The sequence below is a fragment of the Balaenoptera physalus genome, assembly GCF_965194825.1.
Source record: "Balaenoptera physalus genome assembly, chromosome: 14".
NCBI classification, from domain to species: Eukaryota; Metazoa; Chordata; class Mammalia; order Artiodactyla; family Balaenopteridae; genus Balaenoptera; species Balaenoptera physalus.
Genome location: NC_138893.1, coordinates 79,686,327 through 79,713,721, shown reverse-complemented (window position 1 = coordinate 79,713,721; position 27,395 = coordinate 79,686,327). Strand labels below are relative to the sequence as shown.

General features: G+C 52.2%; 1 protein-coding gene across 6 annotated transcripts in view; it reads right to left on the bottom strand.

The window, feature by feature from the left end:
- DLG5 (discs large MAGUK scaffold protein 5) overlaps positions 1–27,395 on the bottom strand; it is a 200,740-nt gene that overhangs the window by 133,959 nt on the left and 39,386 nt on the right. For 4 of the 6 annotated variants that reach the window (XM_082425665.1, XM_082425669.1, XM_082425664.1 and 1 more), the window contains exons 2-5: positions 19,516–19,584; positions 7,327–7,489; positions 5,368–5,511; positions 4,548–4,731 (exon numbers count right to left, since the gene is read on the bottom strand). In XM_082425665.1, coding sequence (XP_082281791.1) covers positions 4,548–4,731; positions 5,368–5,511; positions 7,327–7,489; positions 19,516–19,584 — 560 coding nt within the window. The remainder of the gene's footprint in view (positions 1–4,547; positions 4,732–5,367; positions 5,512–7,326; positions 7,490–19,515; positions 19,585–27,395) is intronic. The other 2 variants (XM_082425667.1, XM_082425668.1) reach the window with 1 other exon arrangement.

Sequence of the window (27,395 nt, the reverse complement as noted above, 5' to 3'; positions counted from 1 at the left end):
TTCCTATGACCATTTTCTTAATTGTTTTGGGTTTGTTTTTGTAGGTCCTTTCCTTCTCTTGTGTTTCCCACTTAGAGAAGTTCCTTTAGCATTTGTTGTAGAGCTGGTCTGGTGGTGCTGAATTCTCTTAGCTTTTGCTTGTCTGTAAAGCTTTTGATTTCTCCATCAAATCTGAATGAGATCCTTGCTGGGTTAGAGTAATCTTGGTTGTAGGTTCTTCCCTTTCATCACTTTAAGTATATCATGCCACTCCCTTCTGGCTTGCAGAGTTTCTGCTGAGAAATCAGCTGTTAACCTTATAGGAGTTCCCTTGTATGTTATTTGTCGTTTCTGCCTTGCTGCTTTCAATAATTTTTCTTTGTCTTTTAATTTTTGCCAATTTGATTACTATGTGTCTTGGCGTGTTTCTCCTTGGGTTTATCCTGTATGGGACTCTCTGCGCTTCCTGGACTTGAGTGGCTATTTCCTTTCCCATGTTAGGGAAGTTTTCGACTATAATCTCTTCAAATATTTTCTCAGGTCCTTTCTCTCTCTCTTCTCCTTCAGGGACCCCTATAATGTGAATGTTGGTGTGTTTAATGTTGTCCCAGAGGTCTCTTAGGCTGTCTTCATTTCTTTACATTCTTTTTTCTTTATTCTCTTCCACAGCAGTGAATTCCACCATTCTGTCTTCCAGGTCACTTGTCCGTTCTTCTGCCTCAGTTATTCTGCTATTTATTCCTTCTAGTGTAGTTTTCATTTCAGTTATTGTATTGTTCATCTCTGTTTGTTTGTTCTTTAATTCTTCTAGGTCTTTGTTAAACATTTCTTGCATCTTCTCGATCTTTGCCTCCATTCTTTTTCTGAGGTCCTGGATCAACTTCACTATCATTATTCTGAATTCTTTTTCTGGAAGGATGCTTATCTCCATCCACTTCATTCAGTTGTTTTTCTGGGGTTTTATCGTGTTCCTTCATCTGGTACATAGCTCTCTGCCTTTTCATCTTGTCTATCTCCCTGTGAATGTGGTTTTTGTTCCACAGGCTGCAGGATTGTAGCTCCTCTTGCTTCTGCTGTCTGCCCTCTGGTGGATGAGGCTATCTAAGAGGCTTGTACAAGTTTCCTGATGGGAGGGACTGGTGGTGGGCAGAGCTGGGTATGGCTCTGGTGGACAGAGCTCAGTAAAACTTTAATCCACTTGACTGCTGATGGGTGGGGCTGGGTTCCCTCCCTGTTGGTTGTTTGACCTGAGGCGACCCAACTCTGGCGCCTACCTGGGCTGTTTGGTGGGGCTAATGGTGGACTCTGGGAGGGCTCAGGCCAAGGAGAACATCCCAGAAGTTCTGCTGCCAGTGTCCTTGTCCTCACAGTGAGACACAGCCACTCCCCCCGCCTCTGCAGGAGACCCTCCAACACTAGCAGGTAGGTCTGGTTCAGTCTCCCCTGGGGTCACTGCTCCTTCCCCTGGGTCCCGATGCGCACACTACTTTGTGTGTGCCCTCCGAGAGTGGAGTCTCTGTTTCCCCCAGTCCTGTCGAACTCCTGCAATCAAATCCCGCAAGCCTTCAAAGTCTGATTCTCTAGGAATTCCTCCTCCCGTTGCTGGACCCCCAGGTTCGGAAGCCTGATGTGGGGCTCAGAACCTTCACTCCAGTGGGTGGACTTCTGTGCTACAAGTGTTCTCCAGTTTGTGAGTCACCCACCCAGCAGTTACGGGATCTGATTTTATTGTGACTGGGCCCCTCCTACCGTCTCACTGTGGCTTCTCCTTTGTCTTTGGATGTGGGGTATCTTTTTTGGTGAGTTCCAGTGTCTTCCTGTCGATGACTGTTCAGCAGTTAGTTGTGATTCTGGTGTTCTCGTAAGAGGGAGTGAGAGCACGTCCTTCTACTCCACCATCTTCACAAAATGCATATTAATTTTGCAATTTAAAAAATTGTATAAAAACATGAAGAAAGCACTGCCCTTCCCCTTTTTGAACTATTTAATCTTACAGCCATTTGGTAAGGTAGCGTAGGGCAGGAGGCTCCATTGGGCAAGGGGTGCCCCAGAGTGGCCATCGGAGCCTGCATGGGATGAGGAGGGGCTCTGCAGAGGTGCATGGGGGTCCCACAACGGGTCAGAAGGGGGGATGGGGATGGCGTGGGAGGGAGGCAGCAGAGGGGAAGGCAGGCAGGTACTCCCGGGAGACCGACCAAGTAAAGACATTAAGAATAATCAGAACCAGGTTTCTCACTGCTAGGAAATGGAGTTACAAAAATGGAAAGGAAGAAAATAAGAATGAACCCTGTTATACTGTAGTACTGGACTGGAACTGGAAGTGTCCAATATACATATTACATATTGAAGGTATAAATATATTAGGAAGAGGGAGAGAGACACATGGAAATAGGTATGAGTGAGTGTGTGTGGTGGCGGGGGGCTGGGGGGGTGCGGCGGTGTACTCAGATATTCCTTATTCTGTCCACTGAGAGGGCCTGGAGCCATTACACCCCAGAAGCAATGAGTACATCAAGTACACCCAGCACTCAGATCATGCTTCTAAATACCATTTTCCACTAGAAGGAATGAGGACTCGTAGGAGAAATGTTTGATTTCCAGGACTAGGGCAGGGAAATTAGAAAATGAACCTGGAACATCTTCTTGTGCCAGAAACCAAGAAAGTGCTCAAAGAATGAGGGGACATGTCAAAAAGACAGACAAGCAAGCTTGAAGGGGCTCCCCATGGCCACAGTGGTATACAACCCACTGAGTAAAACAGGAAACCGTGAGTGTGTGTGTGTGTATGTATGAGGGTGTATAAAGGGAAAACAAGTATCACTACAGAGGAGAAGAAGCCTAGAGACACCACCTTAGTCAAATGATCAAAGTGAAGATCATTAGTAATAAGTCGTTTCCAGCCAAGTCTCAATCAACAGGATGCAATGAGAAAAAGGCAGCATCACTTCTGTGACATTCCTGCCTAAGATGCAAAAACTCACCCAACTATCGGGATCCAACAAATCCAGGTTGAGGGACAACCTAGAAAATAACTAGCCTGTAATCTTCCAAAACATCAAGGTCATGCAGGTCACAGCCTGAGGAACTGTTCCAGACTGAAGGAGACCAAAGAGACAGGACAACTAAATGCAGTGCGTTATTCTGAATGGGATCCTTTTCCTATTAAAGACATTATTGAGACAACTGGCAAAACTTGACCGGGGTCTAACGATTAGACAGTAGTACATATCAACGTTAATTCCTGATGTGTCACTGTTATACAGGAGAATATCCCTGTTTGCAAGAAGTACACATTTACATGTTCAGGGGTGACGGGGCATCAGGTTGGCAAATTATTCTTGAATGATACAGGAGAAAAATTCTTTGTACTGTATTTGCAACTCTTCTGTAAGTTTGCAATAATCTCACAATTAAAAAAATTTTAACTGTAAATGAAAACAAAAGCAACGAAGGCAACATCATGCTAAATTACCAGGTGAGTTCACATTGTTTTATACTGGCTTTGTGTCAATCAAGCCCCAACGGTCCTGCTTTAACTGGGGAACCATAAATGTTTCTGATGGGGAAGGGGCTCTGCTTAACCGGACCTATGCTGCAATGCTAGGAGGACACCCTGCCTCTGCCTGGGACTGTCTTCCAACCCCAAACGTCCAACCATCTATGGACACAGAGCATCACCAGTCCCTGCCACGTCCCTGGGCAGCCCAGGCAGCTCCAGACCATAAGCTACGAGAGGAGAGGCACTGGCCTACATCCTTCACAGGAAGCGGCGTTCTGACCGGCCTGCTCCTCACGCGCTGCTGTCAATGTGAAACAAGAGCTGAGCAAAGTGAAGCAACTAACTTCGAATGCAGAGAGCAGCAAGGGCAGCAGGACATACTCTCACCCCAAAATAACGATGGTAACTGTTACCAGCTTGTATTTGCACAGGATTTTAATATTTGCAAGTTTCTTTCCATCTGTAATCTCACACAATCCATACAAAGGAAAGAAGCTATAGATGCCCAAAGCTCCCAGACTACGTCGAATTCCTGTGACACAGCACACATACCGCACAGAACCTCCTCCTTGGTAGCCCTAGCGATATTCATAACGATACAGAATGTGTGTGGTTATCTGATCAACATTTGTATCCCCCCGTGGACTGTAGAGTCCAGAAAAACAAGGGTTGAGTGTTTGCTCACAGATGGCCCGATGCCTCACAGAAGGCTGGCACCACAAATACTTGCTAAGTAATCACGTGGACACACGGGTGGGTGGATAAGATGGGTGTGCGTAGGTCAGCAGGTAGACGGACAGTGGGTGGGGGAATGGATGGGTGGCAGATGAGTAGGTGGATAAGGGGACAGATGCATGAACGGATGGTGGGTGGTAGGTGGGTAGATGACTATGTGGATGGTGGGTGGTAGGCGGGTAGACGGTAGGTAGGTAGGTAGGTAGGTGGGTGGGTGGGTGGGTAGATGAGATGGTAGGTGTGTTGGGGGGAGCGGGCGGGGGGTTGGTAAATGGATGGTGAGTGGGTGAATGCCTGACCTGGGTCCGCCCCCCGCCGCCCAGCCCGGTTCTACCTGCTGCTGCTGGGCCCGGAGGTCACCGATCTCCTTCTGGTCCTCCTCGTGGAGCCGCTTCATGTCCTCCCACGACTGCTGGAGCAGGTTACGTTCCCGTAGCAGCTGTCCGTTCTCCCGCCTCAGCATGTCCACATCATCCTTCAGCTGGGTCTGGTCGCTCAGGAGCCGGCTGTGGAGCGTGCTGAAATCCCACATGACACAGTGAGTCCACCCAGCCTCCAACTCCCACCCAAGGCGCCACCACCCCCTCCAGGTCCTAATACCCCCAACACATCAGACAGGTCAGCAGCATGCAGAGGCAGGCCAAAGCCTGGTGTCAGCCAGATGCCAGAAAGACCCAAACTATTTTTTTAAGAGCCTGACACCACAATGGCCACATGTGGCCAAGAAAGGGAGATAAGCCCCTACCTGGTATGGACCTGGCACCTCCAAGTGCTGAAGCCTGGGCAAATGTCAGCAGGTGGGCAGGCAAATGCCCTCAGAGGGGCACTAGGAGACCAAAGGGGAAGATGCCCCATCTGCCTCTCCTGTGGCAGCAGAGCCCCAGCAGGGACCCAGAGGTCCACAGTGATCTGCCTGGCCTACTGTCTCGCACATTCGACCACTTTCCTACCAACCGTGCTTCTGAAGCTGGCAATGGATGGTATGGAAAACTGAGGCCCAAAGCCACAAACCCACGTGCTTAAGGCCCACCGCTTGCTATGTGGCAGAGGCAGGATGGGACCAGAACCCCAGGCTCCAGGTCCAGAAATGAAGACTGGCAAGAGGCAGCGGTTCCTTGGACGCTGGGAACCCTGGGCAGGCAGGCCCCACTCACTGGTAGAAGTCGGTCTCCTTGGCCACCTCCTCGCACCTCTTCAGGGCGTTGGTGTGCTGGTTCTGCAGGCTCTGCAGGTCTGACATGGCCCTCACACACTGGATCTTCAGCCTCTCGTAGTCCGGATTCAGCCTGTGGTAGGGCCTGGCCCAGACGGCAAACAGCCCAGTGAACACGGGCCCCCGGATCACAATGACAAGAATGTCTTTCCCTGGGAAGCCACGTCCTAGGTCACTCCAGCCCAGCGGTTCCCGAACACTGGTCTCCTGCATACCACCACCACCGTCCACCCCTTCCGCCACCCCACCCCCGGTGCCTGCTAAGCCCAGGTGTCCTGGCCGTAGCCAGACCAACAGAATCCGAATCCCCAGGACAGAGGGCCTCGATTGCTGAACTCCCTGCGTGGGCCTGGAGAGCTGGGAAGGTGCTCCTGTTCTCTGGGAGCCCCCGGGAGGCCACACGCCAGGCCTGCACGCACAGTGGGCCCAACAGTCCCTGTGATGAAGCTCCTCCTCTCCTTAGAGCAGTGATTCTCAATCTTGGGTACATAATGAAGAGACCAAGGCCCAGACCAATTACATCAGCATCCCTGAGGGTAGGACTCAGACATGGGGATTTTTCAGCTCCCCAAGGGATTCCAATGTGCAGCCAAGATTGAGAAAAGCGGCCAGGAGCAGGAGTTCCCAGACCTGCAGCATCGTAATCACCTGGGAACTTGTTAGAAATGCAAATTCTCAGGCCAGCTCCAAACTTCCGAAATCAGACACGCAGGAGGGAGGGAGGAATGGCCAGCCATCTGTGCTTTAGCAAGCCCTGCAGGTGACCCTGGTGCGAGCTCAAGCCTGGGAACCCCTGCTCTAGAGCGGGCATCAGCAACCTTTTCCTGCAAAGGGCCAGTCTCTGTGCAGCCACTACTCTGCCTCGGTGGCATGAAAGCAGATGTGGACGGCACACACTCGCACACTGTCTTCACTTGCCCTGCCCTCGAGCTGTCTGTCTGAGAGACACATCCTCATAAAAGCGACCTCTAGGAGAGGGCTTTGAGCCCCGACATCACCCCAGAAAAATCCTCCTCAGGATGAGGCACACACCCCTGATGCTCTTGAAGGAAAGAGCTTAAACCAACCCTGCTCCTGCTCCCCTCAGGACCCCTGCCAGCATCTCCCCAACCCTTCCCTGGTATCTACCTCTCAGTCCCAACAAAAGAAGTGGTCAAAGGTTTTCTTCAAAATAACAAAAAAGCCAGGTGGGACCAACCCTTTTTAAAACACACACGTGGCAGGAAACAACTAACGTGTTTACAAACCACATAAAGATCCACTCAACAATGAAGTAGGCCGGGGTATCCAGGAGACAGCAGTGCCCTTGCCCACGGACAGACCAGTCAAAGGCTCGGCAACAGGGTGACTATCTCTATTAGGGCAGGGGCTGCACACAGCAGCAAACAGGGGACAGAGAGAGAAGCATATTGTCTCCAGGGCTGGAAGGCAGAGAGGCCTGGGAAAGGGCTGGTGACAAGGCCAAGGCCATCCAACCAACCAGGGAGGAGGCACCAAAGTGGGACCAGGAGCCTCCAGCTGCTGCCCAGACCACCCACCAAATGATCATCTGCAAGGCCAGTAGAAAGGCGGTGAGGCCGGTCCACACATGCACACGCACACGCAAGCAAGAGCACACCCCTGCCAGGAGCCAAGTATAGGATGGACACACCCACCCACACTTCTCAATCCCCAAGTTGTATGATTCAGGCCACAGACTCCGATTTTGATCTGGAGGAAGCATAACAAGCCTCCGCCCCGCGCCCCGCATCCAGGCCTACACGGGCGGGTGGCGGGAAGGACACTCGGGCAAGCAGCAGGGCTCTCAGGAGCTAAGGGTACGCCTCGGGGCAGGGGGTGCCATGGCATCAGGGTGGTGACCCTGTCCATCAGGCCGGTGGGGGAGGGGCACGGTCGCCACCTCTTGTCAAAGGTGGTCCCGTGGGTGGCGAAGGCCAGGCGCTTCCGCAGCTCATTCCTCTCCCGGGTCATCAGCCGCAGCTGAATGGAGAGGTTCTCCACCTTCTCATTCACTTGCCGGTCAGTGAGCAGCGGCGGTGGGGACGGCGCCTTCCCGGTGGTGCCTGCAGGAGGAAGGTGACAAAGAGAACTCGTGTTCACACGGCCCCCACCAGCAGCCAGGCACTGTTCTGGGCTCTCAGCTTGCATTAGTTCCTCACAACCACCCTACCAGGTGGGTCCTGTTACATCCCCCTTTCCCAGATGACACCACCAAGTCAGAGTGTAAGAGGCACAGCTGGGACCGGAGCCCAGGCAGTCTGGCTCCAGCATCCACTACCTTGGCCCTGGCTGAGGACCCTGAGGTCCCCCTCTCTCCCTCCAACCTAGCTTTGGCACCTCCAGGATGGAACTGTTTTGGCCCTGATCTTTGCATCCTTGCCTGCTCTGCTAACACCAGCTGTCACCCACCCCTGGGCATGGAGAGGCCAGCCTGAGCAAGGTGGAAGGCATGGCCTGAAGAGGAAGACACAGTTACAGCTTCCCAGAGAAGCTGGCAGAGGACAGAGGCAGCCAGCTCCAAAGCTGGGCCCAAGGGCCGTGTCCCGTCTTCCCCTGATCAGGGCTGGACACTCCACACAGTTCCCTCTTCCAAGCTGCCCAACTGCCTAAAGGACCTGCTCAACCAGCCCAGGTGTGCAGCTTGGAGGAGCTACAGGGAGAGCCGCCCACGGCCAAGGTAAGTGTGATGGGGTGCAGCTAAGTCCCAGGACCTCTGACTGCCCAGCCCACACCAGGCCCTCATCACTTGTCCCTAGGACTAGACATGTCCTGAAGGGAATCCCATGCCTTATGCTATTACTAAGGAACAGTGGCCACCACCAGCACCTCTGGGGAGATCCCAGTCTGCTTCTAGGAAGTATGCACCTCACTCAAATGTCCCAGAAAAAGAGACAAATCCATGGTGCTTTTATATTTAACTCTGTCCATGTGTTCCCCTGAGCCCTCTAACCCTCAGAGAGCCTCAGTGGGGCCAGAGTAACCCACAGAAGTCATCCCAGTTTATGGATGTGATCCAGAGGCTGACTCACCCCAGGGACACAGTATCTGTCTCCCCAGTAGCCCTGTAATGTGTAAAAGGCAAGACGAATGTCTTCTGACTCTGTGTCATCCTGACCGCTGCCCCCCGGTGGACCATTGTTGGTTGATTTGCCTGTGCAAATCAAGTGTCCCCCAAGACAGGCACTCAGGTGTGGCCTCGCATCTTCCGGGAGTGGCAGGGAGGATGGAGAATTCGACACTGTGGGTGACAAGCTAGACCGTGGTCTGAGGCAGGAGACTTGAGCTCCCAGCTCACTGTTATCCAATGTTGGTACGCCAACCACTGAATCTAGTACCCCTCAAAATGCATGTTATCTTAAAGCCAGCACCTCCGTAACAACCGGGATTCCTGTGCTCAGGCCACATCTCTGCGGCCAAAATGTTCTTTAAGGTGGGGCCCAGGATCACCATTTCCCACAAGCATCTCCCTCCCTCCGTGGGTTCTAGTCCACAGCCTGAGAAGCCTTCCCTCGCCTTTCCCCGAAGACCCTGGATCCTCACCCCTGCCCCCAGGAGTTCTGGAAAACAGGCTGGTTACAGCTCTGTGCGGCTGTGTAACGTCTTCCTCTTTGGCAAATGAAGGCACTTCTATGAGCTCTAGTTCTACGGCGGCCATCTGATTTGCACTAACTTACCCGGCTGTCTGACATGTGGGGCTTCCTCTGGACACGTGCCTGACACCCCCTTCTGGAGAGGCCTACAACTAACTCGGCATCTAACCAGCCCCCGGGGGGCGGGGGGACATGATCTGTGGAGGACTGACAAACCCAAGACAGTGGGATGAACAGACCCAACAAGCACCCGGAAAAGAAGGATTTCAATGTAAACAGTCACAACCAACCACACAACAGCACACAACACAGATGCCCCAGGCATTAATTTAACCTTCCCAACAATCCCAGAGGTGGTAAGAATATTATCATCTCCATTTTACAGGTGAGAAAACTGAGGCCCAGCAAGGTTAAGTAATCAACTTAAACTTCCACAGACAGCAAGCGGTGCCCTGGATGAGAGCCCAGGCACCTGGATTCGGAGCACGTGCTCTCTGCTGCTGTGCCTTGCGGCCTCCCAAAGACAACCGTGAGTAGCACTCACTCCATGCCTGGCAGTTTATGAGATGCTTTTCATACATTATCCCATTCCATCCCCTTAAGGAAGATACTGCTGTTATTCCCATTTTACAGATCAGGAAACAAAACCTGATCAAGCTTAAATAATGGGTCCAGGTCACCAAGCCAGTAAATGACAGCATGGCGTATGGAGTGCCCTCCGCCTGACCCCAGTGCCCGGGGCCTCAACCTAAAAGTTCTCAAATGGTTTGATTCTAGGGCCTCTTGACACTCTTAAAAATGAGGGAGGACTCCGAAGAGCTTTTGCTTACAGGGGTTATATACCTAACAGTATCTGCCAGATTAGAAGTTAAAACTAAAAAGGTATTTTAAAATATTTACTAATTTTAAAACAACCAAACCCGTTACATATTCACATTAAGATTTTTCGTGAAAAATTAACTACACTTTCTACCACAAAACAAAAAACACGGCGAAAAGAATGGCATGGCTTTGCATCTGCGTAATGCTGTTTGACATCTGGCTTAATAAAGACAGCCAGAGTCTCACATCTGTGCAACATCACACACCGTGGATGGAACCTGTAGAAAACTCCACTCTACAGTAGAGTCTGTGTGAGGACGAGAACGCAAAAAGCAAGTGACATCTCAGTATCATTATGAAAACAGTTCTGACCTCACTTGGTCCATGAAGGGACCTCAGGGACACCAGACCATGCTTTGAGAATGACCTGACCTGCGGTCAAGTTCAGTAAGTATCAGAGAAACATCAGATCTCAATTTCAGAACTGAAAAGCACCACCAGGCCCAGCAACCTGCCTCCAGGGAGATAAAGAATTTCCACCCCATTTTAAAAATGAAGCAACAGAAAGATGTAGCCCTTGGCTTTTGCGGAGGCTGGAGAGAGAAGCAGCAGCAGGACAGAAGTAGGGGTCATCAGACCTGTCACCACACACAGCCACCGCCTCCTGTCTGTCTCCAGCAGGATGAGGCCACTGGCTCTGCAGCTGGTAGGACCTGGGGGCAGCCGATCACACACACAGGGACGTGAGCGCTGTCATTTGCTGAGCACAGCCTACGCGCTGGGCTCTGTGCTAAACGCACCTGGGTCCTCACTTCATTAATACCCACAGTACCCCCCCAGACACGTGCTGTGAACACCGAGTGAGAAACTGACGTCTAGCAAAACTGCACAGCTGGGAAACCGGCGGATACCCACGCAAATCCGGCTTCACCTCCAGACCCAGGGCCTCTTCCACTATCCTGCATGGCCTCCCGAAGGGAGTGGCCTCCTGTTTCCCTTCCCCTGCCCCAAAGGCTTGAGCATACATGAAACACACAAAAAGTGAGGCCATCCAGGCCTGTGAATCCATCAAATAGCAGGTTGACTTAGGGAAATTGCTGCCTGGATACCCCTGTCCTTTCACAATAAGGAGGGCAGAGGGCAGAGGAGGGCCACAGGGAGCCTCAAGAAAAATCCCAAGATGTGCTAAGCCAGGAAGTTCCAAAATAACAGCAAGTGTTGCAGAAAACCCCTTCCATATCCATTCAATTAAAAATAAAGTTTTTCTCTTTTACTTGCATCTCAGGGTTGAAAAACATTTTGAAGATGATGCAGTCCTTTCAAGAAAATGGTTGCCAGAATCCCCTAAATAGCTACCAAGATTGTTGGAACTCCTGCACAGTGAGGGAGCTCACTACTTAACAGCAAAGCCTATCTAATCTCTCCCCAGATAATTATTCTATGTACTGAGTTAAAATCTGTATTTCTCCCTCTGACCCTAGATCTAGCTACCCCCCCACAAGGCCAAGAGGTAGGGACTTCCCTGTTGGTGCAGTGGTTATGAATCCGCCTGCCGAGGCAGAGGACACAGGTTCAATCCCTGGTCCCAGAACCTCCCACAGTCTGCAGAGCACCTAAGCCCGTGCACCACAAGTACTGAGCCTGCAAGCCACAACTACTGAGCCCACGTGCTGCAACTAGTGAAGCCCACGTGCCTAGAGCCCATGCTCCACAATGAGAAGCCACCGCAATGAGAAGCCCACACACTGCAACAAGAAGTAGCCCCCGCTTGCTGCAACTAGAGAAAGCCCGAGCGCAGCAACGAAGACCCAACGCAGCCAAAAAAAAAAACCCAAAGGCCAAGAGGTACAACTGTAATTCTTCTTCTAAACAACAGACATGCAAATATTTGAAGACAACTGCCAAGTCCCTTTATCACTACCAGAAGAGCTAAAATAAAAAAAGTGACAACACCAAATGCTGGCAAGGATGCAGAGAAACTGGAATTCTCAAACACTGCTGGTGGGAATATGAAATCATACAGCCACTGCAGAAAACACTTTGACAGTCTTTTATAAAGTTAAACATGCACTTACCATACTATCCAGTAATCCCACTCCTGGATAGTTACACAAAAGAAATGAAAATTTATGTTCACACAAAAGCTAGCGCACAACTGTTTTTAGCAGCTGTTGAATGGATAAACGATAGTGTTATATTCATACAACGGAATACTTCTCAGCAACAAAAAGGCACTATCATACAACCTACCGGTACACACGAGGGCAAGGGGAACAGGGACTCGCGAATGCACTATGTTGAATGGAAGAAACCAGACTCAAAAGGCCACACACACGCCATATGATTCCATTTACACGACATTTGGGAAAAGGCAAAACTACAGAGGCAGAAGAGAGATCCGTGGTTGCCAGGGGCTAGGGGTGGAGGGAAGAAAGGTTGACTACAAAGTCACAGAAGGGAATTCTTCAGGGTGGAGGATTTGTTCTGTATCTTAATTGCAGAAGTGGTTAAATAACCCATGTGTTCGTCAAAACTCATCAAACTATACACCAAAAAGGATAAATTTTACTGTACGTAATTCATACCTCAAGGAACATGACTTTTAAAAAAATTGGAAGTTAAAAAAAAAAAAACACCACCACTGTGGTGCCCTAAACTGAAGTGACCATCCCAGGAGAGGTGTGACCGATGAAGAGGTGTGGCTTGTCACCCCCGAACCAGTCACTGTGTTTATAGTAAACCCTTTCAAGAACAAGCAAAATCAAAACTAACGTCAAGTGAGTTGTCCACAGAAGCCTCAAATTCTATCTTTGTGCAGTTGTTCTTTGGGACTGAAATGCAAAACTGTCCACTCTCCTCCCACTTCACTCCTTCCTCTTCCCAAATCTGGAACCCACTTGAAAAGAAGGCAGGGGAGTTCCCTGGTGGTCTAGTGGTTAGGATTCGGCACTTTCACTGCTGTGGCCTGGGTTCAATCCCTAGTCCGGGAACTGAAATCCCGCAAGCCATGCAGCACAGCCATAAATAAATAAATAAACTAATTAATTAATTAATAATAATAAAAAGAAAGATTTTCTTTTTTTCATTTTTATGTTCAGGATGGGATTCCGGGGTTAAGAGATTTGGACTGGACTAAAATGGCCCCAAAACGAGTGCTGGAAGATGCCAGGAGAGCCGGCACAGGCCCTGGAGTTTGGACAAAGAGCTCTCACTCCTCTGGGCCTTGGTGTGAGAGGAAATGCAGCCAAGGGGAGCAGAGCCCCTTCGCCATCACGAGTCCTGGTTCCTCCTCCCGGTCACCCTGGCCGATGCAAGTGCAGCCTCCTCTGTAGACCACTGAGCCTCAGCCAGAGCCTGGCAGCTGGGTAGGCTTCTTGGCTATAAGGCCCTTTGTCCATAGCCCCCTTGTCACACCACACTCCAGCTGACCCTGAAGGCCACTCCCCCACCTAGTCTTATTAACAGCTAGAGAGGTCACAGCTCTGCTTCAGAGCCCTGTGGACCTGTGGTACCAGAGGCCAAGGAGAAAATGGGCACTGGCCCAAAGTGGTCAGGTGGAGCAGGGATGCCCAGGTAAACTTCCTGGCCTCCTCCAGGCCCTGGCTGTCAGGAGAGAAGCAAAGCAGCAGAACGTGGTCATCACAGGCCGCAGCAAGCAACACCAAGCCATCCTCGCCTCCAGCCCTGGAGAGCCAGAGCCGTCGGAGGGAGACACAGTCCCACGTCCTGAACCAGTGCTTCCAAAAGCACCTCAGCTTCACTGGAGAACTTGTTAGAAATGCACAGGTCACGCCCCACCCAGACCTACCGAATCAGGAGCCCTGGGGGAGAAGCCAGCACTCCCCTCCAGGTGAGTCTGATGCCTGCTAAAGTTTGAGAACCTCTGGTCTGGACCAAAGTTGCACTGTCTGGCCAGAGTGGCTTATCAATCCCTTGTTTTTTCGGCTGTCCAATAGCCACTACATTTAAAAGCATCGCCCACTGATGCCCACAGGATGCCCTCCTTGGTCAGCACAGGACTGCAGCTGGGCTCCTCCTGGACTTGGACTGGAAGGAGGTTAGGCTCCAGCGCAGCAGCTGCAGCCTTGCCCAGCTCCCAGATCTCCCTCCAGATGAGCTACTTGCTCTCGAATCCTTGACTCAGGGTCAGTTTGCCGAAACCCAAACCAAGACAGGTGACGATGGCCTGTTGCTTCCAGGCTGCTCCTACATCTGGAGTGCCATTCCTGGAAGACCCCACTCGAGGGCCAGCTCCTCCCTGAAGCTTCCTGTGACACCCCTCATTAGAAAGAGCTGCTCCTTACCCTCTGTCTCCTTGTTTTACACAAGGCAAAATGGCCAGTCGCTTCTCTCCCTGGTGCTCTGGTCTGAATGTTGGTGTACCCCACCAAATTCCTATGTTGAGGTCCTACCCCCACCACCCCGTGTGGTATTAGGAGGTGGGGCCTCTGGGAGGTGATCAGGTCATGAAGGTGGAGCCCATGTGAATGGGATCAGTGGCCTTATAACAGGGACCCTAGAGAGCTTTTCCCTCTCCTGCCATGTGAGGTTACAACGGGAAGGCACCATCTATGAACCAGGAAGTGGGTCCCCCAAGACACCGACTCTGCCTTGATCTTGGACTTCCAAGCTTCCAGAACTGTGAGAAATAAATGTGTGTTGTTTCTGAGCTGCCAAGTCTGTGGTGTTCTGTGACAGCAGCCTGGACAGACTAAGACACCTGGCTAGCCTGTAAGGCCTGGAGCCAGGCCCCCCTGTGATCCCTATGAGTGCCGAGCACGGGCTCCAAGAGGACAAGGTGCTCCCGTCCATCTGATGCACTGAGAGAAAACAGGCCCCGGATCCAAAAGGATCAGAGAAGGAAGGGTCAGAGGGCAAGGGGTCAGGGTGCAGCCTTGCCTGCATGCTCATTCACCCCACCATCCTCTATCAACTAGAAGCTGCACTTTCAAGGAATCTTTGCTGGGATAGGAAAGAAGCCCTCCAGATCCTTCTCCTGCCAACAAAACCAGATCTCTCTCCTTAATAACAAAGCTCTCCTGTTACTTCAATCTGCATGAAAATTTAAGGCTCATTTTATAAATGCTGCCCAAGAATGTCTCCTCTTCTTAAAACTTTCCCAGTTATCCAAGTTGAGAAAAAAAAAAGGTACCTGAGAAATTAGATCAGGATGAATGGGGAGGAAAAAAACATCGATTGCCTGAAATGAGTGTGCATCCCCTGGGCAGATCCATGGGGTCTACCCACAGGCAGGTGACTTAAGTAACAGGCCACACGGGGTTGGGGGAAGCCTCAAAGAAGCCACGCGTGCTTGGCTGATGAAAATTGCCTGGAAAGACACAGCAAGCTTTAAGGCTGTTGGTCTGTTGTTAGGAGGGTCAGGCTGAGGAGGTGAAATGGGCGGACCACCGGAGGACCTAACGCCAGCCGGGAAGAGGAGAGGGGCAGCCAGGTACCAGCTGTTGCAGGGAAAATAGCATACCCAAGGCTCCACCTACCAATTTTCTCTTATGCTAAATACAACTTGCTGTTCTTTGCCCAAACGTTCTTGGTTAGGGAGATATAAGTGGGAAAGTGGAGGTGACGTTTTTATCGTAAGACCTTGCCTTTCCTTAGGTTCACGGAGAAAGACCTAACAAACACTAACAGCCAGTCTCCATCTGACTCATCAGCCCCTCGGTCGGAGATGGCCAGGAAAGGAAGTGCTCTGCCCGTCATTAGGTGAGGCTGAGCCAGGAGGCATTCCTCCAGGAGGTGCTGCAGTGGGCCACGGGTGACCCTCCGTTCATTCCACTCCAAGGGGCTGGTCCAAGCCAGCCACAGACATTCCAGTGCTTTTGCCAGGGGCTAGGTTAGGTCAACTCATCTCCAACCAGGAGGGCTGTTCAAATGGATGCTGAGCCCCATCCTCAGAGCTTCTGGAGCCTGGAAACCTACATTTCTATCAAGTACCTGGGTGCTGCTGGTCCAGGGACCGCACTGCATGAGCCATGGTTTGGGCACAGACTAGTGACAGGGGACTGGGGACTGTGCTGAGGACCTTCTGGGGAAGGCTTCTTTGCTCGTCAGGAGACACGAGAGGAGACGGCCTCCTTCATCCTCTGGACCATTTGTGATGATGGAGATGTTCTTTTATCTGATCTGTCCAATACGGTAGCCACTAGCCACAGGTGCTACAGAACCGTGGTCCCCAACCTTTTTGGCACCAGGGACCGGTTTCGTGGAGGACAATTTTTCCACGGACCGGTGGCGGCAGGGGGCGGGAGATGGTTTCGGGGATGATTCAAGCGCATTACATTTATTGGGCACTTTATTTCTATTATTATTACACTGTAATATATAATGAAATAATTATATAAGTCACCATAATGCAGAATCAGTGGGAGCCCTGAGCCTGTTTTCACTCGCCGCTCACTGAGAGGGTTTTTTTGTTTTGTTTTGTTTTGTTTGTTTATTTTTGGCTGCGTTGGGTCTTTGTTGCTGTGCGCGGGCTTTCTCTAGTTGCGGCGAGCGGGGGCTACTCTTCGTTGTGGTGCGCGGGCTTCTCACTGCAGTGGCTTCTCTTGTTGCGGAGCACGGGTTCTAGGCGTGCGGGCTTCAGTAGTTGTGGCGCACAGACTACGTAGTTGTGGCACACGGGCTTAGTTGCTCCGCGGCATGTGGGATCTTCCCGGACCAGGGCTCGAACCCCTGTCCCCTGCACTGGCAGGTGGATTCTTAACCACTGCGCCACCAGGGAAGACCCACTGATAGGGTTTTGATATGAGTCTGCAAGCAACTGATTTATTATGGTCTCTGTGAGGTCAAACCTCTCTGCTAATGATAATCTGTATTTGCAGCCACTCCCCAGTGCTAGCAGCACCGCCTCAGCTCCATCTCAGACCATCAGGCATTAGATTCTCACAAGGAGCGCACAACCTAGATCCCGCACGGGCGCAGTTCACAGTAGGGTTCGCGCTCCTATGAGAATCTAATGCCGCCGCTGATCTGACAGAAGGCGGAGCTCAGGCGGTAATGCAAGCGATGGGGAGTAGCGGTAAATACAGATGAAGCTTCACTTGCCCACCGCTCACCTCCTGCTGTGCGGCCCGGTTCCTAACAGGCCGCAGACTGGTATCGGTCCGTGGCCTGGGCGTTGGGGACCCCTGCTATAGAACACTTGAAATGTGGCTAGTGTAACTACTGAAACTAGTGATTTAAATTTTATTTTACGTTAATTCACTGGAATTTAAATAGCCACGTGTGGCTAGAGGCTCCTACCATGAACACTGTAGCCCTGGACACTGTCAGGTCTAGATGTGATGGCTGACCCCTGCCATCAGCCCAAGGGAAGACACCACACAGAGGCCCGCAAAGCCACACCCGATGTACTCAGCCCACCCTCAGCACAGTTACCACGTGAGATCACACATTTCTCTGCTGTCTAAGGCAGTATGAGTAGGTATTCCCTACTGCTGCCCCCAAAGGCCTTCTGGCCAATACAGCCACGGGGACATTCAGGTCAGCCTGCAGAAAAATGGGGTTACTCACCCCAAGGTCAACGTCAACTCTACACAGAAAAGCAAGAGAAGGAAAACTTGGCTACCAGTGAACTGGAGAGGTTTTGACCTGAAGGGATGCAACCAGGTCTTTGAGCATCCAAGATAGGGGCCCAGACAGTGAAGTACAGTAGAGCTCTGCTCGCAGCCTGCCTGCCAACAAGTATCCGGGGACACTGGTGACCCCTCCATCCCAAGGGCCAAAGGGTGGGTCACTGACACAATACTCTTCCAAAGTATACGAAGGTCCAGCTGCACAAAAAAATACCTTCTTACTCAGGCCTGAAATTCCACCATTAACAATACCTGCTGTGGTTTAAACAATATCTTTCTGTAGAATCTCCTTTTAAAATGCAAATGCTCCTAGGAAAGGTAACACTTTAAGCCTTGAAGGGTCAATGTGAATGAGTTTGTCAGATATCAGATCATTGTACCTTGCTCCCAAGCGGAATATGGAGCCGGAAAAGGGTGAGGCCAAGAGAGGTGCCCTCAGAGCTCAACCAGCTCAGTTTTACAAAACCCCACATTACCGTTCCACACATCTTGACTGCCTGCCCGGCCCATGCACTTCCTGAAAGCCAGCCCCGTGTTCAAAATCCCAGCAGCCCCATCGTTCAATCCCTGTGTCTCACCAACCCAAAGCAGGCAGGACAAAGTGAACTGTGGTCCCAGCAGAGTCCTCCCTGAACCCTAGACAGGACGAGGCGACCTGTGAGGGGCTGAATTGTGCCCCACAAACAGATGATGAAGTCCTAATCCCCAGTAAATGTGAATGTGACCTTATTTGGAAATTCGGTCTTTAGAGATGATCAAGTTAAGATGAGGTCATACTGGAGTAGGGCGGGCCCCTAAACCAATGTGAATGGTGTCCTGTTTAAAAAAGGAAATTTGGAGACACACATAGAGAGAACACCATGTGAAAATGAAGGCAGAGACTGGGGTGATGCATCTACAAGCCAAGGAACATCAGAGATTGCCGGCACACAACCAGAAGGAGAAGAGGCCTGGAAAAGACCCGTTCCTGGTGCCTTCAGAGCACACCGATCTTAGACTCTGGCCTCCAGAATTGTGAGAGAATAAATCGCTATTGCGTAAGTCACTCAGTTTATGGCACTTTGCTAGGGCAGCCCTAGAAAACAAATACAGTGCCCCCTACTGGTACCCCTCTCATCACTCTGACCTCACTTACTGTATCGACTCATCTGACTGTCTCCCCAGTAGACCCTAAGATCCATGAGCACAGGGACCAGGTCTGCCTATTCACCACTATATCGCAAGCCCACTTCTGGCCCCCTGGAGGTGTTCTGTATGAGTCAAATTAACACATAAGAGGCCTGCCCCTGGCAGGTTCTAGAATCTCAGGCACGAGACTTACCATCTCTGAGCGTCCATTTCCCCATCTGTCTATTGGAGGAAACGGAAAGAATTGGACCAGATGACCTCTGTGAGCCCTTCAAACTCAAAAACTCCAGGACTCACCACTGAAGGTGTACCCATCCATCAAGGTCAAACCAGGACACAGAGCTACACTAGGGCATTAAATAGAGGGCATGTGACACAGAAGATGGGCCACAGAGGCGCGGGAAGACTGGGAGACTATGACAACCATCCTCTGGGATGTCTTCAGTGAAGTGACAGCAGGGCCGGCCTCCCTCCATGGGCTCCTGGGACCCATGTCCAGAGATACACCGAATTCGGCATGGACTGGCGACTCCTGCCCCAAGACAACACTCCCGGTGGGCCATTCCTGCTCACAAACGACAGTCCCCAAAGGGGCCAGTCTCTTGGATAGTGGTCACTGTGTACTACGAGGCCTGGGGGTGGGAGGCAATGGGCTCTCTGAGAAGTGCTATGCCCTGACAAAGTGAAGAAATGGTGACACAGGTGCCTCTGTGTCATGCACCTGTGCATGCACCTCCCTCCTAACACCAGGAACAGCGTTCTGGCCTCCTCCATTAAGAGGACGTGCTGATGAGAGAAAATGTGAATGGAACCAACGGAAGATGACTCCATGAATGATCTGACAGGTGCGGGCCAACTTTCCCACCCCATGCACCCAGCGCCGCCCCAGCTCATACCCCGCCCCCGACCGGCCGGTGTCCTCCAGGAAGGCGGGGTGCCCAGGAAGGTGGTACTCACCCACACTGCTGAGGGAGCTGCTGCTCTCTGAGTCTGAGGGCATGATGGACAAGACACTGTAGGTGGAGCCTGGAGACAGAAAGAGAGGCCATTTGTTACGAACCCCAAAGGGATTTCTCACCTTATACCCCAAACCACTGTCAGACCAAATGACTTCAGTCGGCGCCAGGCTGAGAACCAGCACCGCATGGGGTGCCAGACATCGGAACCACAGGCTGGGCAGGGGAGGTGCGGTCAGCAGGACCTACCTAGCCTTTGGTGCTTCTGCCTCACTTTCGGCCACCCTCCGACTGATCTACGCACGGGCAGAGGGGAGCTTGGAGTCAGCCAGCTGGCTTCTTATTGGGACATGTGGAGAAGGGCTCAGCAAGGGAGCAACATGCCCCAGGGCAACAAGGGGTCTGGGGATTTCCTACAGATTTGTTTCAGTGTGATTCTGGCTTCCGTACAGAGGGTAACAGAGCCTAAGGTAAACACCTCTGAACTCTCTGTTCTTCGTACCTGGCTGTTCTGCTCTTAGGTTCTAACTGTATTTAAGCTCAGTCCTTGATAATTTAGTCAGTGGCTGCCCCCCTTATTAAAAGTTACTGATAAAATTATAAGCAATCACACTGTCACCAAAGCTAGGGAGTAACATGTTTTGTTTTTGTTTTTCGTTTTTAATATTTATTTATTTATTTATTTTTGGCTGCATTGGGTCTTCATTGCTGCATGTGGGCTTTTCTCTAGCTGCGATGAGCGGGGGCTACTCTTCGTTGCGGTGCGCGGGCTTCTCATTGCGGTGGCTTCTCTTGCTGCAGAGCACGGGCTCTAGGCGCACAGGCTCCAGTAGTTGTGGCATGCGGGCTCAGTAGTTGTGGCACACGGGCTCTGTTGCTCCGTGGCATGTGGGATCTTCCCAGACCAGGGATCGAATCCGTGTTCCCTGCATCGGCAGGAGGATTCTTAACCACTGCGCCACCAGGGAAGCCCCATGTTTTGTTTTGTTTTGTTTTGGGGGGGCGGCAGGTGTTGACACTTGTTATTAACTCCTGGTGGCAGCCACACAACCACCACGGTTTGGTTTGCATTCAAATATCTTCAAAGCCAGGATGTTACCTGCCCGGCATCAGGAAAAACCTCTGGGTCAAGAAACCCAGCTCTGAGTGCAGTTCTCGTCCACGTGCAAGTAGCTGGCCAGTGGCCTCAGTTTTCTGGATCTGTGTTTCTCAGTCTGTAACATGAAGGGGTTCAACCACATGGCTCACAAGGTCCTTTCCCCTGTCCCATTTCAGAGATTACATTTTCCATGATTAATGGAAACAAAGGTGTGCTTTGCTTATCAAGACTACAGATGACACAAAAGTTAAGAGGGCAGGCGAACCCCAACCCAGAGGCTGAATGGGAGTCGAAAAAAGCACAACATGCAGAGACGGTGGGTCAAATAAAACAAGACAATGGGAAGAATGCAATGTTTTGCTCTTAGAACCGAAAGAACTGTACAATGAAGGTGTGTGTGTACTGGGCAGAGTGAGTGAGCCAGAGATGAGATTTTTGCAATAAAGCCTTTGAATGAGGCTTAGGGCTTTGGTGTCAGAAAGAAGCCGAGAACTAATGAGACCTTGGGCTCCAGGACCAGAAATGTGGGGTCAAATTTAAGGGGTTCTCTCTGATCTCAACTCTTGACTAGCTACCCTACACCTGCACACCCTCAGAAAGAAGGAAAGCAAGAAAAGAGATAAAGAGATGGGGTAAGCAGGGGGGAGGAGAGGAGGAGGGAAACTCATGGACGGGGGGAGGGAGCAGTGCACCAGGGGACAGGGGAGACCCCGAAGGGAGGGGGAAGATGTGGGGGGAAAGATGAAGACCACATAGAGGGCAGGGAAACAGACAGCCCTGGCATAAGAGCCAGCATGCAGGGGAGCTAGCTGGTGTACCCACCAGAGAGGCAGAGAGATGAAAGGAGAGAGGAAAAAAAAAGAAAACCAGAAAAAGGGACTTTGGTAATGGCAAGAAGTGGGACAGTGGCCAGGAACGGCCAGTGGCCTCATTATCACATTTTCCAAGAACCTCTTAAGAACCTCTGGGTGTCTGGCGTGGATGGAAGAGGAAGGCTCGGGGAGTGGGCAGGACTGTCCGAAGGGATGCAACTTGTTCGACTGGCCTACGGCAGCAGCCCTGACACAGCTGGTGGGCGCAGGTCAGGAAGGGGGCCTAAGGGTCAGTGCTGCCTCGGTCTGAGAAGACCTGGGGGGGGGGGGGGCTCCCACGACGCATGCATTCACTCCACGCACACCTGGCAGAGACATCAGAGGTGGCACCTGCACATCATCTGAAGGGAGACGGAACCAGAAAACCCCGTGCAGCCCTGGAAGTCCTTGATCCTACTACAAAATAAGTAAGCAGTGTTCAGTGAGATAGCGCCTGTATTTAAGTTCAATCCACGCTACTCATCTCGCTGCCCCTTCCACATCTCTGCGTTTTTGTCTCGACAATGAGCATCACGAACTTCTCAAAGCATCTCTCTTCCCATATCATAAACATTAAGCATTGCATAAAGATCCATGAAATAAAGTCAGGTGCAATTCAGTCAATCCATCGGTATCTCCAAAAAACAAGAATGTTAACACGAAGCCTATGTTCTAAACTCAACTGCCATTTTCTTAATAATTTTTCGTTGTTGTTATGTGAGGGCAAGGAAGGCTAGCCGGCTGGTGTGTTGGTGGATTGTTTTTGAAAGACGCCTGCTCAGAAAAGCGGGCACGAATACACTGTCCCACTCACACCTCTGAGATGTGAGCTCAGCCCAGCCCCGCTTGTGACACCACAGCCAGCACTCTGGCGGATGCTCCCTGCACAACGCCTCGCCTCCTTCTCACTATTGGCATCAGCAGCGCCCCATCTTCCAGTAAACCGCCCCTCCCCTTCAAATCATCTCTCTCCTCCCCCGTGGCAAATTTCCACTGCTAATTAAACTTGGCAGACACCCTTCTCTCTCTCCTCCCACCTCCCCCCTGGCGGGGAGGAGTCAACTGGCCAACCAACACACTCTGTTCCTCTTCCCTGTCCCCTACATCCTGACAGGGCTCTGGGGCCTGACCCGGGGGCGGTGTGACATCTTTATCGGCATCTCTGGGCATCACCTCCCCCAAGTCGGCTGGCAGGGCTCCTGGGAGCTGGGGTGGGGGGGGTGGTGACAGGGAACGGTTAAAATTGGACAAGGCCCAGTTTCTACGATGTTCCCAGGGCCTTAGACGTCATTCGGGGGGAAAAAAAGGCCCGAAGACGACGCTGTCTTGGTTATGCTTTGTCTCTGCAGCTATTGTTGTCTTAAAAAGCCTGTGTGGTCAGGACTGTCGGGAAAAGGCAAAAGGAGTCGCTTTCCTCCGAAGTCACGCAGTATCCTTTCAAAGCGATGGCTTCTGAGAGGTGGGACGGTCATCATCTACCCCTAGGATTTCACAATCCAATCTGGAGCCTGACAGAGGTCCCATCTCAATGCGCACACTCTCCTGCCCCGCACAGCCCCTCACCCTTGACCATGTGGGAGCTCCCCTGAAGGCACCTGCACCCCGACCCGGGCCCTAAGGCACACCCTGCACATCACACACACAGAGGCCTGGATGAACGAGGGCCGGCCTCCTCTGCCCCCACTGCCTCCCCCCGAGCCCCACAGGGCAGCAGGACCGTCACCACAAACTCAGACAAGCCTATGCAGAGGTCCAGAGAGGACCCAGAGAAAGTCATGTGATTGGGAAACGTTTCCAGAAAAGGAGAGCAGAGGGACTTCCCTGGTGGTCCAGTGGTTAAGACTCCACACTCCTCATGGAGGGAGCCCGGGTTCAATCCCTGGTCAGGGAACTAGGTGCTGCATGCCTCAACAAAAAGATCCCACATGCTGCAACTAAGACCCAGCGCAGCCAAATAAATAAATGTTTAAAAAAAAAAAAAAAAAAAAAAAAAAGAAAAAGAGAGCAGAGCAGGAGCCCAGGTTTTCATGGTCATGTGAAGCAGAGTGATAATACAGGGGGTTCTCTACCATAACAATAACCTGCGGCCCCGGTCAAGGTGCAGGTTCTGACTGGGCAGATTAGGGTGGGGCCTGAGACTCTGCATTTCCAACAAGCCCACAGTGGGTACTGAAAGCAAGGTACCAAGGCTGACCCAAGCCAGCAGGTGGCATGTACATGGAAGCCATGGCAGAAGCCCTGGGAGAGAGCTGGCAGACTCCCTGGGACTGGCCTGGGCCACAAGCATTGTCTGCGTTGTTCCCAAAAGGCCGCCTCCTGCTAATTGTGTTTACTCGGTGACTCAGCCCCACTGGGTCATGGAGACCACTTCAAAGAACTTCCAGTAAAATCACCCAAGCGATAACAGAACGCCCAGCCCTCCAAGGCCCCATCCCGTGGCTGCGGGGCCCCTAACACACCCCTCCATTCACCTGGGGCTTGTAAAGGCCCCAGTGACTCACACTTCCTCCCCATGAAACCGCCACGCTGAAGGGGCTTGTTCCAGCCTCAAGCCAGCACGCAGAGTCCTCTCTGTGCTCCAGCCCGTGGCGCTGCCCTGAGACAGCTCTGGGTGCTGGGAGGACATGCACTTCCCGCGAGCACCAGGGAAGGAGGGAGAAGCAAGCCGCTCTTCCCCGGGGGCTGTGCGACAGGGCGGGGAGGTGCTGCCTGGGCGGTGGCGGGGGGGGGGGGGGGCAGTCACCGCCAGGCCACCTGTCCCACCCTGGAACCATCCTCCAGCTCAGAGCTGACCCCCCTCGGACGGCTGAGGGTGCCCAGTCACTCTAGTACCCACACGTGTCCATCGGGGTCCTGGCACGTGGCTGAGCCCTGCAAGCTCAGGAGGCTACTCACCTGCTGTGAGACTCTGTGCAAGTCCCTTCCCCTCTCTGAGCCTGTGGCCCTCGTCTGCAAATCGAGGCAGCAGTGACTAGAATACTGACAGGTTGCCAGCCTGCTTGGGTTCAACCCTCAACTCTGCCACTTAGCAGCTGTGTACCCTCGGGTAAGTCACTCAGCCTCTCCCCGCCTCCATGTGCTTATCTGCAAAATGGGATAACAGGAGTACTAACCCCACAGAGGATCAACTGAGTTAATACGAAAAGGGCTTGACACAGCACCGGGCACGGCCAGTGCTCGAAGTGTTAGCTGCTGCTCCTACGGTCAAACCAGACCTTCCGACCCTGCCGTCCTCAATCCTTTGGTTACCCAAATGGAAAGCTGTCTTTCAGAAAGCTGTCCACCGGAGTGACGAGCCTGCACAGTCCACGATGACAAACCGCTGGACCGTATGGCACTAACAACAGCAATACCAGAAATAATAATAGCAGCAGCTAATAGGCACTAAGCCCTACTGAGTGCCAGGACGTACTAGACTCTGCATGTGTTGTCTCAGTTAATTCCCACACCAACACTGAGGTTGTCATTACGCCGGTTGTGCAGAGGAGGAAACTAAGGGTTAGAAAAATTAAGTAACTTGCTTAAGGTCATGGTAGAGCCACTAAGGGGGCAAATAGGATACAAACCCAGGCAGTCTAGCCCAAAGCCTGTGCTCCTGATCCCTATACACAACACTGCTGCCCAGCTCTAAAGGTCTAGCAGTCCAGGGGGACTTCACGGAGGAAGGGGCCTGGAGCTGGCCCTGGAGGACGGTGGACTTGGACAAGCACCAAGAAGCCAGATCAGCCTGGAGGAGATGTAGGCAGAACCCATCCACCTGTGCAAGTGAGAAGTATTAGAGCAGGGCCACTCCTGCCCAGAGCCTCCCAACCTGGAGCCCCCAGCGTAGGCTTGTCCCCTCCCTGTTCTCCTCCCCACACCGAGACACTCAACAGACACTGTGAGCTGAGTGGGGCTTGGGGACTAAAAGTGGGAAGAAAGAAAGAGGGGTGAGCCATGGCTTTATGGCCCTGACACATGCTGCTACTTCCTGCCCACCCCAACACCCATGACCGTGCTGGGTACAGAGGCACTCGACTCCGTGAGCCACAGACATGAGAAGGAGGCAAGAGGGTGAAAACTGCTATGTGCTGAGCTCACCTCCCTGGCTTCTACGGGATCTCGGGAGGTGCTGGGAGGGTGGCTCCTTTGGCTATGGGAAGCCCTCTTGCAGAATCACGGTTCAGTGCAGCCATGCCCCTCCCTAGGGCCTCAGCTTCCTCCCCTTTAACAACATGGCCCCAGACGGTGGACACTGAGACCCACAGTTGGAGGTTGACAGGCCCCGATACTTCAGGAGGCAGGGGGTGAAATTCTGTGGCCCTGGAATGGAGCAGCCACGAAGCCTGCCGCATCAATCACGAAAGTCCTGCTTCAAGCAGCTGACACGCCCACCTCAGGGTGGGAAAGCATCCTCCCCCAGACATGCACAGGGAGGCTGATGCCTCCTGGCCAGGCTGGAGGACAGTTGTCACCTGACCTAGAAGGCCCAGGAGGTGGCCCAAAGCAGGGTCTGTAGGGCTCCACGGGAGGGAGGCTGGGCGGCCGTCATTTATGCCCTAGAGGGTGGGGAGGAGACTGGGGCAGACTTCAAGGGTCTCCTACTAAGATGCAATGATGTAGGGGGGCATGTTCATCATCAATGAACACGGCCACACCTGACAGGCACCCCCAAAACAGATGACAGTGCAGGAGGGACCGGCCACAGTGTCACTGCCCTGCTACCCTCACGAGAGCTCATGACGCTAGCACAGCAGCAAAGAGGACACACCGAGATGGGACAGGAAACAGAGCAGCACAGGCAGCCAAGCTTCCATTAATCCTGCAGCCAGACATCCCCCGGTGGGCGCATGTGCCCTGGAATAAACTTCTGACCAGCACCAGGAGTCACGACAGACTGGCTCCCTCCTGCTCTCCATCTGGACTCCCTCTCCACGACTCAGTAAAGGGAGAAAAGGCTACCTCCTCCTGCACAGACTGTGACCAAGCAGCACATGCTGCCCTCCACCGTCACAGGTGTTGGTACAAGTGCAGGCTCTGGGCCACACCACCTGGGCTCAGGCCTGCCACCAACAGCTGCGTGACCTTGAGCAAGTTGCTTCCACTTTCTGCGCCTCACTTCCTGGTTTATGAAATAGGAAGAATGATGGGCTATGAGGACTGAATGAGGACCGAGCCAGGCACACAGACAAGCGCTCCATAAACGTTAGCTCTTGTTCTTGTTATCTGACCCTCAATCATGAGTGTCCCTGCCCAATATCTGAATCCAGCCCTGCTTTGCCTTTGTTTTCTTCCCCTCAGGATAAGGAGGGCTCCCCTCCCCACCTTCCACCACTCTGCCTGGCCACGGCCAATTCCAAGTCAGCCCACTTCTCTTCCGGGTCTCTTGTTCTCTGATTCAAACAGAACAAGCCAGAGTGCTCACTGTGTGCTGGGATAACACCAGGCCACGCCCCAACCTTCTCATGACCCTCACCGTCACCTGCACAAAACATGGGCATGGGTCAGCCCTTCAAGAAAGATGAAATTGACGGCGCTCTGCACAAGACACCACCCCTTGGTAGGCATGTCTGCCCTGGGAACACAAAGCCCATTCCTCCACCAGATGCTTAGTGAACAAACTAGGGATGCAGCAGAGAACAAGACAGAGTCCCTGCCCTCATGGAGCGCACAGGAGTGCGGGTGGGAGAGAAATAAACCAATACACAAGTGCAAAATGCATCAGGTAGTAAGTGCTGTGAAGAAGAATACAGCAGAGTAAAATGGAGGGTGAGTGGGGCGGGGTGGAGAGGTGGCTACTGTGCTACAAGGGTCAGGGGAGGTCTCTCTGGTAGGCCACATCTGAACAGAGACCTGAAGGAGTCTGGAGGAAGCAAAGTGCTGGAGGAAGACTGTTCCAGGTAGAAAAACAGCAAGTGCAAAGGCCCCAGGGTCAGACTGGAAAGTAGGCAA